General features: G+C 47.8%; 2 protein-coding genes across 2 annotated transcripts in view; both read left to right on the forward strand.

Moving 5' to 3' along the window:
• Positions 1 to 2,888: 2,888 nt before the first annotated feature.
• Positions 2,889 to 14,217, forward strand: dcp1b (decapping mRNA 1B). The gene is given in 10 exon segments (XM_035426219.1): positions 2,889 to 3,311; positions 3,912 to 3,952; positions 4,371 to 4,498; positions 7,740 to 7,806; positions 9,005 to 9,134; positions 9,415 to 9,540; positions 10,806 to 10,978; positions 10,980 to 11,724; positions 11,889 to 12,089; positions 13,078 to 14,217. Coding segments are annotated over 10 exon segments (1,851 nt in total). The 5' UTR covers positions 2,889 to 3,152; the 3' UTR covers positions 13,159 to 14,217.
• Positions 14,218 to 16,886: 2,669 nt separating this feature from the next.
• Positions 16,887 to 19,078, forward strand: part of cacna2d4a (calcium channel, voltage-dependent, alpha 2/delta subunit 4a) — a 110,474-nt gene continuing 108,282 nt past the window's right edge. The window contains exon 1 of the mRNA XM_035426459.1: positions 16,887 to 17,020. The gene's annotated coding sequence lies outside the window, so the exon portion shown is untranslated. The remainder of the gene's footprint in view (positions 17,021 to 19,078) is intronic.

Below are 19,078 nucleotides of genomic sequence, written 5' to 3' on the forward strand. Positions count from 1 at the left end.
CCAGGTGCTATGGTCAGGTGAGACCATCTTACTTTTGGCCATGTCCATCGTTGGCATGTGTCATTTTAACCAAAAACTTGGTAGCCTCTGCCAAACCTATAAGCATATCAAGGATCTAGGAAAGTTCTGCATGAATGATTGGTTCACGATCCCACCAAATGTGTTCTCCGACCTTTTCAATCATTACAGGAAAAGGCTCAGTCCTGTTATACTTGGCAGGGGAGGCTGCACCAAGTACTAATCCCAGGGGTGGCAATAATTTTTCAAATAAACATATACCTTGAAATAATTGTTATTTTGATTGATTCCATTGAATCATTAATGAAGGACAATATCTTCAGCATGTGTGGAAACTGCAAGATATCTAATTAATGGTGATGCTTGTTTTCTACAGGCTGTTTGCGCATCTTTATCAAAGGTTTCAATAATTCTGGACCTCACAGTAGGAAATACTGGAAACTTTGACTGTAAGGTCCAGCCATCATCTTTACTAACAGAGCCAGCTGCAAACGTTTTTTATTCTTTGGAGAATCCAATATTTTTTGTTTTACATTTCCTGAGAACAGCTTTTCAGCCTATATGATTTTTGGCATGTGTACCAAAATGAATTTAGGATGCACTAGAAGGGTTGCGTGGTCCCTTATTAGTCCTATTTTACTATTATGCCACACAATAAACAATGTATTGTTAGTAGTGAGGTATAGCAAGTAAGGTCAGTAACTGAGTGATAAGATGTAAGTTATAATAAGCATTTAGGATAGAGCGGCATCAGTTTTATTTCGATGCAGTGACAAAGGTGGGTTTAAATTGTGAATTAATCCTGATACAAACACCAGCACGGAACTTGGAGGGGTGAAGTCGGGAAATCAGTAGGAAAAAAACGAGAAAAAAACCCCCACTACAGTCTTGTTTTATACTCGGCATAACCTGAAGGTTATACTGCTTTTTTTTGCCCATACACCCATAGCTACCCATAAACTAAATTAACCTAATTTGCATGTCATAGTGCTAGACAGTAAACCTATGTTGCTGATGTGACTCTGGAGGCAGATGATTTTCTTTACTGATGTCTGAGAACTGGCCGCAAGTCCACCAAAGGGTTTTGGCTTCTGAGAGTCAGGTCATGGGAAAGGTCCTGCGAGCCTCTTTCATGAGAGCAGCTTGTGGTATGTTACGTTTTTCAGATTTGCATCTTAATTCTTTTGAACGGTGCCTTCATTTCTGGCCCTGCCTCCCATCTGCTTATCTATGCATGCGAGAGGTATCTATGTTTGTCCAGAGCACTGCCACATGTGGACTTCTCACGGGATTTGCTTTCTCATCTTTGTGTAAACACTGCGGTCAGACCCTGCATTTCATCCACGGTCACTGGTGCACTTTGATGTCCGTCTCCTCAAATAATAATAATAATAATAATAATAATACAAAGCAATCAGTCCTGGCCCTTTTTATTCTGGTGAAGGCAATAGATACTTTCAAATTAGGAGATGACATACATGGCTTTTCAGCCTTTTGTGGATGCTCTTATCCATAGCAACTAACACAGATTAGGTTTTAAAAGAATTTCAAACAAGAACGCTGATTTGGGGCACAATGGCAGTGCCCCAGCTGTGAATTAAACCTGCAACCATCAAGTATAACTCAGGTAATTGCAAGTACCTAAGCTATACTATACTATTACCCCATCATAATCAAACGCATGAAGGGCCAATCCAGTTAAATTACCCGTTTTCTGATTTTTCCTCCAGGTTGTAAGTGAATGACAATATTCAAAAATGTGTCTGTAGCTTGGGCCATATACAGGTAATTTATAAATACATAATCCCCCCCTATTTTAGGGGAGCAAGAGTTATAGGACAATCAAATGTACTCAACATCTCAGAAAGCTTAAGAGCACTGGTATTCATTCATTATTTTTGTCATGCACAGTGCTACAGACCATTAAATACACATTACACAAACTTCTTGAGGAAGACTTGTAAAAGATAAATGGCAAACAAAATGTATCCAGATAGTCTCCCTTGCGAACTTTGTGCTCTTTGTCCAACAAATTTTTGTAAAATTGTACCCTACATAGATGTTACAATTTGAGAATTCCCAAAGAATAATGGAAAGACTATCGATTTTAAGCTTGAGTCACACTACGTATTATACAGAACTGTGTGCATACATTTTATAAAGGTCAAATTAGGCAGCAATACGAAATAATTTTTCCCCAGCATCCAGCAGCTTCAGCAGCAGTCATAGCCTAAAATCTGCTTCGCGCCTTAACGAGGCTATATGCCAATTCGATTGAAAAAGGTAGTGCTGCCCCCTGGAGCCACAAATAAACAGTGCAATGAAGGAAAGAACGCAGTTCCACAACGCAGTTCAACTGGACTGGTTGCAACCATAGGGTTGGTTGCAACACACAGTACACAGCACTAAGTTTACATTTTTTCTACACTAGTGGGCTGTATTTTAAAGTTTAGTTTACTTGCGCAAAATTAACACAACCCACCCTAGTACCTAGACATAAGCCTAATACACACTAGTCTAAAAGGAACACGATGAGTATTATTACATACAAGTCAATGTGACTGTCAGGCTTGCCAGATTGATATCAAAAATTCCAACTAGCCAAAAGAAGGTTTGACAGATGAAGGTTCTACGGCCTGGTACAACCACATCCATATACACGGCTGAAATAAAATAATGACTCTAACAAAGCTGGTTTTGAGAAGTAAAGATATGGTGATTCAACTAAAAGATCCAAACTGTTAAAACACCCCACGTGCATGTAATGAATTTGTATGCTTTAGACGAGCACTGCCTGACTGCATCTGATGCTTGAACCTCCCTTCAGTTGAGATCGCTCCGCAGTCGATTGGACATCCTGCACTCCAAGCGTAGTGCGACTACTGTAGTCTGGGTGTTTACAACCTCCGAAAACGAAACATGGCTCCTGTCAGAGTTACGGGTTGCCAACCAAAATAGTTGAGCAGGAGCGAAAAGGCTCTTGTTTTTTCCAGTGTAACTCCGTTCCTCGGCTTTTTGATCTTTAGCAAACAGCATCCAGATCCCTGGAAACACTTTGTGGGGCTTGATTTGAGCAGTTCAGATCGCGATCATTACAACTGGTCCCCGCGCGTTAGCTAAATTGAAGGGGAACAATGACTGCGAGTATGGCTGGAACGGGCACCTGTCTTGCCGCAAAAGGTTTGGACATAAGTCTTGCCGCTTTGAAGAGACAAGACCCCTACATCAACAACATAGTAGATGTGGCTAGTCAAGTGGCGTTATATACTTTCAGCAACAGAGCAAATGAATGGGTAAGATTGAGCGGATAATACTGGCGGGCTATGTAGCATTACCAACTTCGTGTGATATTTTTTTAGCAGTGTAGCTAGCTAGCTAACTTACCAAGAAATATCTAATACACTAAAACGAATGTGCCATCAGTAGATATAGATTTAGATTTGTTTTTCCCTATTCCCTTTTGTTAATTAAACTACGTTGAAGAGGAAGTCCGTACCCCTGTGCACATTAAATCTTTCCAAATTCAAATCAATAGCCTGTAGGACGATACCTGAACTTCTTATGTCACCAGCAAAAATAGACCTTTGTAGTGCTTGTTAGATACCCGCAGTAACAAAGAAGGATGTTGGTAAGATGTGGTTATAGCCATGACTGCTGGAGGGTGGAACATGTAGGCTATGTGTGGCCTGGACTATGTCCCGTAATGACGCGCGCGAGTGGAACTTCACGATGTGCATAACTACATTAAGTTAAATAAGTGTATTCACGTTAGGTTAGAATATATTGTAATGAGTTTGGCGGGGCACGGAGCCTCTGGTGAAAATAATCGTAGTTAGAACAAAGATATATATATATACGTATATAGTATATATTTATTTATTTTTATCTTGCAGGAGAAGACGGATGTAGAAGGAACCTTATTTGTATATACCAGGTATGGACCCCGGAAACCGCTTTTATCTCTACTCTGACTGAGCCCACTTGCAAGCTTACGCGTAATGCGTTTATGGTTGGCCAAACGGGCTTAGCTTGCTAAATCAACTCTGTTAATACTTAGCTTGCTTGTCCCTGTACTGAAGCCCTGAACCTGCATGCTTGAAGGCTCACTTCACTGTACTCACACCGATATCGACTCCAGAACTAGCTAAATGAGAATAATTCATAAGGTACCCTTCTGCAAAGGAAAAACCTTTATGATCAGTCTTTAAATGTCCAGCTCTTAATTTTTGTTTCAAATGAAAGTCCTAGAGTAAGTGTGCAAATCCTTTAGCTTTGTATGGCACCATGAGCTTTGCTGTTAAGAGCTTTGCTTAATATTGATTTGAACATTTAATTTTTCTATTGGATTCAAGGTTGGCCTCTCCCAGACATGGCTTCACCATCATGAACCGACTGAACATGGACAACCTGACTGAACCCATCACCAAGGACCTGGACTTCCAGCTGCAGGACCCCTTCTTGCTCTATAGGAATGCCCGTTGTGAGTGAATTTTTTTATTTATCTATTTTAAATCATAGAACAGAAGTGCGAGCAGCTGGAAGTCCTGTGGGGCAATGCGCAGTTCGGCTTGTTGCCCATGGAAGGAGGGTTTCAGTCTGAGGGGTTTCCCTTTCATCTCACTCTGCAAGACGGAGGCCTACAGTGTGCCTGTGCTAGCTGCGTGTGAAATTTAGCCCTTGACGCAGTGACCACGCATTAAAAAGCAGAGGCAGCGCACACTCAGGAGGACACAAGCCTGCCTGTGCTCTTGAGTTTACGGAGAATGCTGCAGCTATGAGAGTAGCCTGCCAATATGATTCCAAAATGGGGGGAAATATATCAAAATAGCTTTAGGATAACCTAGCTAAAGGTCAACATCCAATACACATAAATACATGAAAATTATATTTCTAACACACGACAGGGTTTCAGCCCATTGCCCTTGAGTTACCCTGACCTGGAATCAGCTGTTTATAAAACGCATGTTAAGATTGTGGCTGAAATTAGTTAAAGTGACAAGGGAGATCTCGGCTGTAGTGCTTGGCTCGGAACGCGGCGGCAGTTATTGAGCACTTCATTTATTGTACTTAATTTAAACTATGAGCAGGGAAGGCGAGTGCTGTGCGAGAGACAGAGGCAAGCTGTCTCTGCCGTCGAGGGCCTACGGCTCCTTTTATGGTGCAGAGGTATTTTGGTGGCAGGAGGCCCGGGTTTGAGTGCGTCTGTGCTGGTTTTCTCCCGAGAGCGTCCTGCCAACACCGGGGACCTGGCCAGTGAGTCCAGATAAGATTAAACTGCTTCTCCTTCTCTCTCCCACAGGCATACACAAACAGGCACACGCGCACACATACACACATACGCTATTATAAGGGCCGCGGTGGATGTACAGGGCTAGAGAACGTCTCCACCAAGTGACACCACTTAAGAGATTCCAGTGTTCTGAGATGGACTGGGAGGGCTCCTGTTTAGTGCCAAGCAACTGTTCTAGCTCAAGCATGGCTGGTAATGTGGTTTCATTTACTTGCCCGAATTCTGAAACTCGGCCTTTGCATAGTAGTAGTGATGTGTCGTTTGTACAGTCATTTGTAATTGCAGATAATTCTGTTTTCACAGTGTGGGCTGAACAGTGACGGGAATAAGCTGCTTTGGGATAGATGTAATGTTTATATAATGGACAGGAGCCAGGCTGAAATTTATGAAAGTGTTATTAATTGTGTATCGGGGTGTATTCAAATGTTTTTGTGGTCTTTGTTCGGTAAGGTTTTGCAATAAGCAAGGAAAGCAATATTTTGTCCATTTTCACAAAGCGTACCATGAAACGCATTTAAATCTATCGTGGAATGATGAAATGAAAGTTTGGCTCATTCATACTAATGCTCTGAATTGTGGGAACTCCTGAGAACAGACAGAGCGTCTCGGCAGCGCGAAAAATAAGTTACTCTCCCTCGGGTATATCTATTATGGTTACTTACAAAAACACAATAAAACAAAAACAAGTGGAAGATGGCTGTAAAATAGGGTTTTTTTTAGAGGTCAGATCATCTTTCCCACGTTGAGCCTCGCCGAGCTCTCAGCCCGAAGCGGGAGAGGGAGCGGGAGAAGCGGTGTGGTGCGGCGGCGGCCGGGCTCGCGGGCGTACGGCGCGGCGGTAAAGGCGGCCTTACCTCCCGGGCGCACGTAGGTGCATTCCAGCTCGGTCTCGGAGATCACCTTCCCTCTGAACTTGACCTCGGGCTCCTCCTCCAGCCGCTTGTGCTGCTTGCGGCGGAACAGCCCCCGCAACATAATCCTCCGGCGGGTCTGCGGGGGGCGCGACGCGGGCGGGAAAAAAATAAATAAATAAACGCCTGAAAGCGCGCGGCACGTGGGCCTGAGTGAAACGCTGGAGCACCTGTATCCCCCCTGGTGCTCTCTCTCTCTCTCTCTCTCTGTCTGGCTCCTGGAAGCGACGGGGATGCCCTAGCCCAGTGTGAGGCTCCTTCCCTGGTCCTTCCCCTGCAGAAAGTGAGCGATCGCTCCCTCGTGTGAGGTCTGTCCTTTCCCAGGCTCAGCAGCACAGAGTAGCAGCTCCAGGTCCCCCCCCCCCCCCTTTAGGGATCTGTGTCGCCCACTCAGGGGCCTGCACGCCAATCTCCTTCCACTCTCCTCCTTTTCCCCTAGCCTGTCTATCTCTCTTCTCTCCTCTTTTTGCCCGCCTTATCTTGCCCTGGCTCCCATTTGAAGCTGTAATCAGGTGGAGGTGAGGGGAAGTGTTCACTGTCTGACTGTCAGCACGGCTTTTTACACACGCCGTTTGTATTCCAGCTTTCCGCCCCCAAAGCCCCCCCCCCCCAGACAGCCTGCCCCTGTCTTTGCCCTCCAAACCACTTATCTCACACCACTACTCAGATGAGCCTCTACAGCAGACTACCTCTACAGAAGGAGCAGACTCATAAATACTTCTTTTCACGCACCTTCTTCTTCATCAAGTTCAAGGAGTTATAAAAAGAACAACAGAATAATATCTCTGCTTTTTGCCAGCATTCTGTGAACATCTGTTGTGTGTGTTTCAAAGGAAGAGTTGAGACAGAGTAAAATACATTTTAGAATCAAAATCACTTCAGAAAGGCTGCTCTTTTTGCTGTTCACATAACCTTGAACTCAGATACAGTATTTTTATAAGCTGTGTTACTTGGGGAGCTCTGTGTGCTGCTGTTGTGGGCAGTCCCACGGTGTCCCAGCGCAAGAGGTCTGGGAACGTGTCAGGAGTGTGGGTGTGGACTGTGTAAGGAAGCTTAAAGCCCTGCCTGCCTCTCTCTTCCCCCTCCCCTCTCTCTCCTCTCCTCTCCCCCTCCCCCCCCCTCCCTCCTGTCTGGAACACATGTGGATTCCTGGAGTGTGTTTCACTGAAAGAGCACAGAAAGCAGATGTGATTGCACCTCCTAACCGGCCGTAGAGGCCCTGAGGAATTCGGGCTCTTGCCTTCCCAGAAAGTTTATTTTAAAACGTCAGTGCGGCTGGTTTTCCCGTTCGGCATCCGCTGCCTGGGCCCTGTCGGATGCGGTGTCCTACGGTGCCGTTTTGTCATTGGAGCGTATCTGCTGGGTAATGACATTACTGCCGCAGCGGTGCTGAAGCGGTGTTGCATAAAGGGGAAGTGGGCTGTGATTGGTCAGGTCTCCTTTGAACGTGCCTGTTTTTCCCCCCCCCCCCCCCTCCTTTTTCACTGAGTCATTCACCCTGTTTTTGCTTTCATCTACAGTGTCCATCTACGGTATCTGGTTCTATGACAAGGCGGACTGCCTGCGCATCGCCGAGCTGATGAAGGAGTGAGTGTCTCGTCTCTGTGGCGTGGGGTTAGACGCAGTGGTGCATGCTGGGAAGACCACACCTGGAGCAACCTTGCCTCTCTGCACATTAAGGTCCCGATGACCTTAATGCATCAATGGCAACCTGTAATGCTTTGATAGACCATCTACACATTTGAATGCCTCGAAGGCTGAAAGTCTCTATATTTAAGGCTTGCTTGGACGGCTTGCTGTTCTCTGGTACGATTCGGTCGAAGCGCCTTGCTTAACGGTTCCACTGCAGCGCTCCTCCCAGGAACCAAATGGTTGTGGTCATGTGACCTAGCCAGAGCCCAGCCTGTGGAGCATCAGTGGCGGCTCGTTGGGGTGCGTTCAGCGCTCAGCCCCCCCGCGGCGCGGCTGGCGTCTCCAGGCCCCATTCAGGCTTTCGCCAGGGTTCTTACTGAGTGCTCCAGAGTACGTCACTCACACCTCACCCCCCTTCATGCTCAAGTGGGTTTAAAAATACACCACCTGGCAGGAAGTCTCACCCATACACACGCTCACACAAAACACACACACATCCACTAAACACACAGTCATATACACAGTGGGCCATGAAGAGTGCGGTACATACAAGTCTCTCTCTCACACACATACACACACACTCATTCATACATGCATATCACTGACACCCATATGCAGCACACAGTCAGTATACACACATCTGATATACACACATTCAAAACCGTCTTATAAACACGCAGAAAAAACACAGAAAAACATCCACATACCCACTCCCAGCCAATGAAAAAAACTGTGACGTAATAAGATGATATCATAACAAAATTGTATCACAGGTGAGAGTGGCCCATTCTGCATTAGCTGTCACACAGTCATCGTCATCAAACACATTGGTATTCAGGTCCTTTGCCTGACATCTCTCTCCCAGATGTGGCTTTTATAGCATGAATACATTAATACACTGATTCTGAAATTCTCAGCAGAATTGGTTATTATTGCTGCTGATCTACATATCCAGAGCAACCTTTCCAGAGCATTTTTATATACAGTATTCTACCCTCCTATCCAGCTGGAAATGCTACTGTGTCACGTGGGAATTCAGTTTCAGGCCTGCTTAACCACTGCACTAATCAGTAATGCGGTACCCCTTGTGAGGGCTTAGTGTATTTTGGGGGTGCCCGGTTCAGTCCCTTTCCTGTATCCCCCCCCCTCCCAGTCTGACGAGGCAGGAGCAGGTGCTGGCCCAGCGGGACGAGGACATCTCCCCCAGAGCTGTCCGCATGGAGGACAGCAAGGGGGTCGACATCCTGCAGATGCTGACCAAGGCTCGGGACGAGTACGACAAGGTACGGCTGCCGGCGCGCCCTCTCGCCACTAGGTGGGGCTGATGTATAAAGCGCCTGTATGGCTCAGAGCCACGTCCACGCGTTAACGTTGCACAACGTGCACAAAAATAAGTATAAGTTTGTTCTGTTCTTTTGTGTGTGTGTGTGTCACTGTAATTTAGCGGAAGGAAATGAGCAGACTCACTTCTGTGCTGACGTTCTCTTCTTCTGTGGTTTTCCTCGCCACGTTCCATGTCGGCTCTTCGTCTTTTTCCACCCCCGCTTCCCTCCTGCCTCCCAGGGAAAGCCCTGCTCCGAGCCGAAGGAGATCGCCAGCAGCAGTGTGATCTATGACAACCCCCACCTGATCAAACCCATTCCCGTCAAACCGCTGGAGAGAGCGCACGGGGCCCAACAGGGCCTGCAGGTACGGGAAACAGGCGGGGTGGGGGGTCGTGTCTGCTATCTCTATTCTCTCCGCCCCACACGGAGCGCTCAGACGGTGCCTGTTACGCTCTCTAAATTCACAGCTGGAACGTGTTCTCAAGTTAGGAAAGCAGAGCGATCAGTTATGATGACAGTATACATTTACAGGGCTTGGCCTGTGTTGAAGTTGCGAGTTGCGGGCTTCTCTTCTGTAGCTGGAGCCATAGATCTGTCTGTAAAAAATTTTACACCATTTGTCCTAAACACAGCGGGTATACTCAAAACAATTTATGTGTGTTTGTCAGGTCTTCCTAGCTGTTGCTTGTAGTGGAGTGACCTGCTAAAGCATCGCGTTTTAGCTGAGTGATGAACCCCGGGGTTGAGTGATGAACCCCGGGGGTGAGTGATGAACCCTGGGGGTGAGCGATGAACCCCGGGGTTGAGTGAGTGCCTGCAGTCAGAATGAGCCAGCTGCGCATATAACACGCCCCACTGACGCAGTGACTGCGCAGCTGTGGACCGCAGCGGTAAAACACTGTCGGCGCGCTCTTTGTAGGGCAGACGCGTTCCCTCAGATCTCCCGAATCGATGGGGAACACAACAGCCGCGAGGCCAGCCTTCGAATAAATGAGGCGCTCCAGATTTGGGAAACGGGGGTGGGGGGAGGAGGCCCAAAGGACGGCGCGGATCCTTCCAGGCTGCGCTCGGTGTTGAGGCACCCTGGAGCGCGCCTGCCGACGGCGAGATAGCGCCCGCGCGCGGCTCATCCGTCACGCCCGATTCCCATCTGAGGGCCGGCGTCAGAATGAAGGCGACCCTCACCTCGGCGGGCGGCGTTCGAGCCGCGCAGTGAATCTTCCGGAAAACGGCGAGCGGCGCGCCTGCTCTTGGCGAAGCTCTTTTTCGGTAACTGGAGATTTTTATCGCTGGGAATGGCTTTGCCGGTGCGCTAACGTGTCCAGCCCGACGTCTTTAGTCATTGCTGTGAAGTCTGGGCTGTGACTGGCTAACCGCTCCCTGTCCTGCTTTAGCTGCTCTGGAATGTTTTTTTTTTGACCTGACAGTGAATAGGTTTGGTGCCGTGTTGTCTAAGAATTTTAAATAACAAAATGACAAGGCACTTAAAAGCAAGCATTAGTCACCCTTATTGGAACATCCCTCCCTTCAATGACTAAAGGGAACAGAAACATGAGCAAATAACAGAACATGTACAGATTGATTATTTGCTTATTTCTCTCTGTTGCGCTGCTCTCTCCTCTTTCTCAGGACAGCGATGTGGAGCCCAGGCACCTCTCCCTGGCTGCTCTTTTTGGGGCGCAGTCCCAGCCCGAGCACGTGTCCCCCCAGGCGGGGTCGGGGGGCGGCAGACCAGCGGGGCCCCGCCCGGCAGTGGCCCGCTCCCTGTCCTACGAGGAGCCGGCCCGGCCGGGCGCGGGGGGGGCCCCTGTCGGGCAGCCCCCCCCAACACTGCCCCGCTATCCAGAAGCTGATGAGCGCCCAGAGGGCCCCGACTGAGCTTCTGCAACCCGTGTCCGAGTCCCCCGAAAACCGGCTCTGCGAGAACGGGGTCCTGCAGCCCCCCCACCACTGCCAGGGCAGGGACCCCCTCCACAGACTGTTCCAGAACCCCCCCGCCGCCGTCGGCCCCCCCTGCTGCGCCCACCCGCCTCCCCCGCTGCAGCAGCCCCCTCCCCTGCATGGCCACCCCGGCCTGGGGGGAGCCCTTCCCCTCCCCCACCCCCACCACCCCGCCGCCAAGCCCCTGTTCTTCAGCCCCGGCAAGCCCCAGCTGCCCCCCCAGGGCACGGGCGTGGTCTCCCCCCACGAGCTCCTGCAGCGGCTGCAGCTGGTGCAGCAGGAGCAGAGCCTGAGCGCCGAGCCCGTCCGGCCCGCCCTCGCCCCCCGCTTTCAGGACCCTGCCCTGCAGCCCCGCCCCCAGCCCCACCCCCACCCCCACCCCCAGGCCCTGCCCACTCTGCAGCCCCATCCCCAGGCCCTGCCTGCCCTGCAGCCCCACCCCCAGCCCCACCCCCAGGCCATGCCCGCCCTGCAGCCCCACCCCCAAGCCATGCCCACCCTGCAGCCCCACCCCCACCCCCAGTCCCTGCCCGCCATGCCCCTGGACGGCTGGACAGACAAGCCCTCCGGCCCCATGGTGTCCGAGAAGCCAAACCCTCTGTTCCAGGTAACACCGCGCTGGATGCAGTGGAGCGTCACCATAGCGACCAGATTATTTCATCAGATAGGCCCAAACCCAGAGCTCAGCTCTCATTTACAGTGAAGTTGTGAAGAGGCGGTAGAGATTGCGTATCCAATCAGTTGTGTCTCCCTGTTCTCCCCCCCCCCCAGGGGATCTCTCCCCAGCGCATCCCGGTCACCACGTCCCCCACTCTGCTCATGTCCCCCATGGTCTTCGCCCAGAGCAAATCGGCTAAAGCTGGGATCGCCTGCAGCCCCACTCCGGTCCCCCCGATGCCCCCCCAGGCCCCCGAGGATCCCCGAACCCTGACCAAGAGCCAGCTCCAGGCCACCCTGCTGCACCTGATCCAGGTGAGTCCCCACCCCAGCTCCCCCAGAGGTGGGACTGGTCAGATACAGCGTGCCATTAACACACTAACACTGAGCATCAGAAATAAGGCCCCTAATACATAGCGCTTTGGGCCAGTTCAGCTTCACTAGACGCAGGGTACTGCCCTGAGTGAAAACGGCATGCTGTTGGATGTACTAAAGGTCTTCGGCATTGAAAGCCACTCTAATTGACATTATCTGTTAAAGTGAAAGTAAATTTAATGGTGTGCTGAACTGCGCTTGGTAACATCTTGACTGGCTCAGACTGCATTAACAGCGGTTTTCCTTCTCTGGTCTGTGTGGGGAGATCCAGCCTCTGTACACTTGCACAGTATGGATACTGTATATAAGCCGGTACCCCTCCTAAACTCATAGATGGTGGGTAGTGAAGTCTCTTCGCTCTCTGTCTTGGGTAAAAAACGTAGTCTCTCGGGCAGGCTGACTGGGTGTCTGCTGAGCACTCTGTCATTTTTATGAATTGTGTGTGATGCTCGGCGCTGTCGAGTTTATGAGACGGCCCCGTCACCTCTGACATTTTACAGAGAGGAACTTTTAACTGCCTCGGGCTTCGTCTGCACTAATAAAGGTAAAACAAGCCAGTGGGTGTGAGACACTGAGCGAGCAGACACGAGGCTGCTGGGAAGAGTCACTCCTGATTGGATGAGTCACAGCTGATTGGATGAGTCAGCTGATTGCAGGAGTCGCAGCTGTTGGCTGAGTGCGTGCATGACTGGTGCGATAAACAGGAAATTAATAACCTAACCACCGACGCTGAATAAACATTCTGTGGATATTGCAACAGTGTAAGAGACATAAAATTATCATAATTCTCTGTGCTCGTGCTTTTAATTCATAACGGCGCTGATAGAGTTTGAGCTGCAATAATCAGGGTTATTGTGCATGTTGGCAGGTTGTTGACTGAAATGTAATTAATGACTTGACGTTATTTCATTGATTTCCTGTCTTTTAGACTGATGCAGCCTTCCTGGATACCATCTACAAGGCATACATCTGCAGCTTCTCTAAGGACACAGTCACAAAAAAGCTGTGAAACGCTGCACAGTGCATTCATTTGTGTTTGGGGCTGTGTACTGATCTGACAAAATTACCTTCCATGTGTGCGCATGGGTGTACAGGAACTTTAAAAACCAGGTTTTACTGTGCTCCAAAGTCTTGCCATTTTAAATAGTTTTTTTTAGATTGAAGTTAATACGATGATAAGCTCTAGCAATGACCGCAGAACAGCGAAGTGGCAGCTGTTCATTAGAAGGGGTTATTTTATTTTTTTTTGTTTTTATTTTTTTGAAGACTGAGATGAGTCTTAAAGTCCACTCTCCGAAGTCTTACAGAGCCATTATTGCAATACACAATCTCAGATCTCCAGGAAGATTTACGTTTTGGTGCCCTTTGAGCACATTTATGCACGTGTTCTTTGACAGAACAGTACTGTAAGTGGACCCATAATCAGCCTTTATTGTAGGGAATTCATGTTTGTTCCTCAATCTCAACTGTTTGTTTTAATGGGTCTTCCATGCTGCCTAGAAACAGATTCATTTTACATATCTCAGTTCATTGCTGTAGCAGTTTAATGTCAATCTTGGACACGCATGTGATTTAATTGAATTTTAAATGACTGTTTTAAACTGTGTGTTTGGCAGCTATTATACCAGTGATGTTTTCTTTGATTTTAAACACCCTAATTATTGCAGTTGAGATAGAGGAGCTAACAGTTGAGAGTAGAATCCCTTTTCCAGAAGATTCTCTGTATTCACAGTCGCACATGTAAGACTGATTTACAGATCAGATTTCCCCACAAGCAGTGGGTCAGAGAAAATATTTTATGTTACAAAATATTATAAAATATGGAAGATATTTTTCTATATTGTGCCACAAAACATTGTCATCCTTCAGATTTTATGCCGCCTTGATCCTTCAAATGAGAAAATATTTTATGAGGAAAAAAACTCTGCTAAAACCAGCAATTATCTACAACCTGATCAGTTATAATGCTTAAACTTCTGTGTAAAATCTTAAACGCATCACGTTTTTTAAACAGACTTGTTTTACCTGGCAAATTATAAAAATCACAATAAAGCACATTTAATTCGCATCCTTCTTCTCTTTTTAACAATGGTATTTGCCAAATCTCCAGCTTGCTGCTAATGCAAATCAGTCAAGTAATTTTGTTAAATATTGAAAGCAATTTACTGGTCATTGCTGTGATGGTTGTAGTACATTGTTATAGTACACAATCAATTTGAATAATTCTTTCTTTAATCTGGTCCCTTCCTGATATTATGAACAGGGTAATACTGAGAATACATAAAAATACCAAGATTTATTGGTGACAGTTTTTAATACACAGTACTACAGAGATTAGTTAAACAGATTTATGGTATTTATACCATATGTGCTACACTATAGCTGAATTAGTCAAATTTGTAAAAGTAGATAAATTAGCAAAAATCTGGAAATTATCCTACATTTATAACATTACAGAATTCATCAGAAGTAAACTATCTCAGTTATAATACTGCATAACTTGCACGTAAGAAATGCAGCATGCATGTTGTTGAGCGGCCATTTTGAAAAATCCCTGTGCGCTTGCATCATTAAGATTTGAGCGCCCTTGGGGACGGGAAGAGTCCAGTTCATCACCATTATCCCAGTATGGAAATCAGCCTTCTCTTTCAGTCTCCCTCCTCGGGGGTTATTGATGGTCTTTTAACAAATTACGGGCCTAAGCACCATTTGTTTTCCGAATCAATTTTCAGAGAGTGTTTGTCAGACCCAGTCAGGTGTGGGAGGTACAACCCAATAACAGTTTTTGAATTGGGTCCCGTGGGAGCGGAGATGGGGGTGAGTGGGCGAGTGTTGTGCCAGCGTGAGTCCGCGGGGAACAGATGCGCCTCTGGACTCTGGCTCTCCCTTCCCTCTGCTTAGTTATCGCCAGTAAATTTCCATTCTCTGTGGACGACCGCAGCCCACTGTCCGCTCATTTCTCATGCATCACTAGTGCCATTTTCCCTCATAGCCCAAGTCTTACACCAGTTGATTAGTGTGTCCCTCTGCTCTCACACGGACGTGAAAAGTCACCACGAGCTCTGCTCTGACGTCACCGTTACATCACTGGTACCTGTGGCGGAAGCACAAACTGAACTACGCTGTAATACAGAATAATATTCTGCTTGCAGTTCTGCCAAGGTGAATGAAAGCAGACTAACACAGGTTTAATACTGTAAAACAATTCTGGCTACTCTAGGAGAGAAATGGAGGTAAAAATGGCTTCTTAAAAACTATAATTAAGACAGTGACTATTTTCCACTGTGCAGGCCACACTGTACTACAGGAGGAGGGGGAGGTGGAACTGACAAATAGCAAACCTTAGTTGCCTGTGGTATAGCAAGGGGGCATTTTTGCAATGGTAACCCAAGGAAGCCCAGCCTCACCCAGACGTAGGCCGCAAGCATTGTGTAGGCTACAAGGTTCAGCCTGAAGTCATGACAAGCGCCTTTAATAATAACTGAGCAATTCAGAAGCCCCATCTGTTAGCCCCAAAAAGGATGGCATCCCTCATGTATCAGGCTTCTAAATGGGGTGACAGTTCCCCCCCCCCCCCCAGGGTTGTGGAGAAATGATTCGCGGCCTCATTCTACCTGTCACTCCATGACAGGGAGGCTTAACAGGAGAAAGGCATCGTTGTGACAGCACTGATACCATCCAATTCCCCAAGCTCTTTAACCATCACTGGAAGCCGCTGCCCGTTCCCCAGGGAGCTACTGCATGAGGAGTGGAGAGCTTGTGTGGTTTGTATCAATGTCGGGTGTATTTGTTTAAATTTTAAGCAGCAGAGGTCTGTCACCTTAATTTGTAGTTCCATCAGGTGAAATAGAAGGTGCTGGAAAACCACGCTCTTGACATGCAGAGGACAGAGATGCTTCCCCCCTCCCACCTTTCTGGTTTATCACCGTTTTTTCTGAATGGTGACAGCAGGCTCTAAATTTGACTGACACTAAATTTAAGTGAGCTAACTGTCCAATGGACAAAAAACAGTCATTGAGGGAGAGCGAGGGTTGGGGAGGGGAGGGGAGGGGAGTCTCAAAAAAAATGTTCCCAAACATTTTTTTTTCTTTCTGTGGTGGAGCCATTCCAAATTTAGCTGAAAACAGCCATAAAAAGGAAAAGGGATAAAGGAAAAACAAATGAAAACTCATAACAATCCGTGCAGAGTGGCTTCAGAGGCTGTGATTCATTCTCAGATAAGCCCGTGTTTGCGTGGGACCAGGTCGTTAGGAACGGGTTATTTACGGCACAGGCTTCGTGGAAGTGGAGTCCCCTCACAAGAGGGCCAGCAGTACCTTACCCTGTCCCGGGCCACCTCGAGTCCCAGTGTGAGAGTCCATTACACAGCCACTCTGTGACTCTCACGCCCTCCTGGGGACCGTGTCCACGGGAGTTCCACTCCACCGGGTCTGGCTGATGGAGAGAAAGGGAGTTGCTGGCCCTCGCTGTGATCCAATCGATGGCTGCTCTTCTTAGCGGCGGGGGGTGGGGGTACTCCCCAGGAACCTGGGTATCTGGAGGGAGAGAAAAGGAGACGCTGAGGGTCAGTGGGTGAAGGGGGGGGGGGGGGGGGGGGGGGGGGGCTGGTATCAGGCCATGCTGTGGGTGGACTCATAGAGACACAGAAAGCCAGCCCACGGAACTAGGTCCTTAACCTTCTGCTCTTGAGAAGACACTGTACACACTGGAATTAGCTAGAGCTGTCATTATTAGCATGGCCATCTCCAGTGAAACTGATTGGCGCTAGGTAACTTTTATACACCAATCACGCGCATATCTGGGACATAGACGACGTGGAGAGAAGTTATTCCAGGGTACCACCCCCTCAGACTGGACTGCCAGAGTGCCAGGTAAGTGTTTTGTTCTTTTATTTCCTACTAGTGTCTGCTTTGCAGGTAGAGCATTTTATCTGCACAGGGACTGACACAGAGCCCTAGCTCCTGTTAGTCATTACATTTTACTATTAGCATTTCGACAGCTTGCTGTAATCAGCCTGGATGATGTCAAACCACTATTATTAGATTTCAGTTTTATTATTTTTATAGCTATTACTACTAACTACAATATATCAATCTCCCAATATAATTATTATGAATTTTGTCATAACTGCAACTGTTCTGTTCTTATTCCATTAACTATATAAGCTTTGCTAATGTGGATTTGAAATATGAAAAGTCAATAAAGCATAAAACAGTTTAATTGAGAGAGATGGAAAGAAACAGAAACATGCTGTACTGTACTGAGTTCAGGAGAAATGAGGCATGAAAAAGTAATGGCACAGACAGATAAATGACATTCTGTATCAGAGAGACGACTGCTGTGCATTAGTGTCTCTGACAGGGCAGAACGCAGATAAACGATCATTCTTATGAATGACTGCATGGTGTTGCAGGAAATGGAACCGGTTCGTAAGTTTCCTGCACTTGGCAATAAAACGAGAACATTTTTGGGATTGTACTTCACTGAAGTGAGTGCGTTTGCAATGGAGTGTAGCAGGTGTGCTCCAGCACTGCCCAGAAAGGTCATGTGACCTCAGCCAAGCTGGCTAGATTAGTGGGGTGTGAACTGATACAGGGGTGATATGGCCTAGGACAGTGAGGAAGATAAACAGAGAAACACATCCATCCTTCCGTCTGTGTGCACATGCGTGTTTGTTCTTGTCTACTTAACCAATGGGGGACCATAGTGTCCGTAAAAATCCACAGTGGAGACCTGGTAAACTGGTGCATGCGTATGCATGATTGTGCAAGACAGACAGTATGTTTACATGCTATCACACAGTACACTTAGGGATATAATGCTGACAGCTTTCAGAATAGTGCAGGCTAAGATGTGAGACGGCTTGTTTTAGATTATTCTACACTTTAGTATTTAAAGCTGATTTCACTTTATTCTTTGCTGAGACAAAATGCTTGCGTACAGTGTGGCAATGCTGAAGCAAGCAGAGACAGCAAATTACATTCTCTGTAATGTACAGCCAAAACTGTATTTCAGAGTGTCAGGATTAGGCATTACACTGAAGGGCGCTGAGAATCATGGGATAGTGGCCCCCAGTGGGTGTATAAAACCTCTGTAGTTCTGAGCGCTGCTCCATTCCAGCACGTACAGGCTGCGTGTGAAACAGAACCGCAGTGCCGCCCGGTCCCAGTGCGTACGCGCTGGGGAACCATGGCAGCGTGTTTCTGGAACATTCTGAGACTCTGCAGCCCCTCCCCCATGGCTGTGCTGGGTCCTGTGTGGTCACTGGCAGGAAGGAGGGCTTTTTTGTGTGTACATGTGCTTTCCAGTGATACGGGAGTCTGTCAGTACGAGAAAGGGCTGCCAGGCCCCAACTACAGTCTCAGTCTCTTTACAAAATAATCTTCTGGAGCTTTTATTTCCCCAACTCTGATTGGATAGACAAGAGCCTGTCTCCAGAAATCACCATAATCCTCTTTGATACAGTAACCCCCCTCCCCTGTACATCTCTCTTCCTCTCTCTCTCTCGCTCTCGCTCTCTCTCTCACCCACCCACTCTCTCTGTTTCTCTCTCCCCACCACTGTAAACCCATGGAAGGGAGGAGGGTTTAATCCAAGTGGATTACACGGTAAACTGGGTGACGGAGCAGGCAGTCCACCGCTACTGAAGCCCAATGGCTGCTTCCTGTTGTCCCGGGACACTCTCTGAACAGCAGGACATCTTTTCCTGCTACGGGCTTGGAGTAACCAGGTCATCTCAGCTGGAGGAACTCTGAGGATTTTTTCCCCCCAGAGAAATTGGAAAAGGGTAGAGTTCTATTGTGGGGAGTGTCACTAGGAGGAAGCACTGCTGGTGTTGTGCGTGCGTGCAGTCCCGGTGCAGATTGTCTTGAGAGGGGAATGCCGCTGGCCTGTTCGTTCTTGCCGGGACGTCCCAGCAAGAGCAGAAT

This window comes from Anguilla anguilla, chromosome 7, assembly GCF_013347855.1.
Source record: "Anguilla anguilla isolate fAngAng1 chromosome 7, fAngAng1.pri, whole genome shotgun sequence".
Taxonomy (NCBI): Eukaryota; Metazoa; Chordata; class Actinopteri; order Anguilliformes; family Anguillidae; genus Anguilla; species Anguilla anguilla.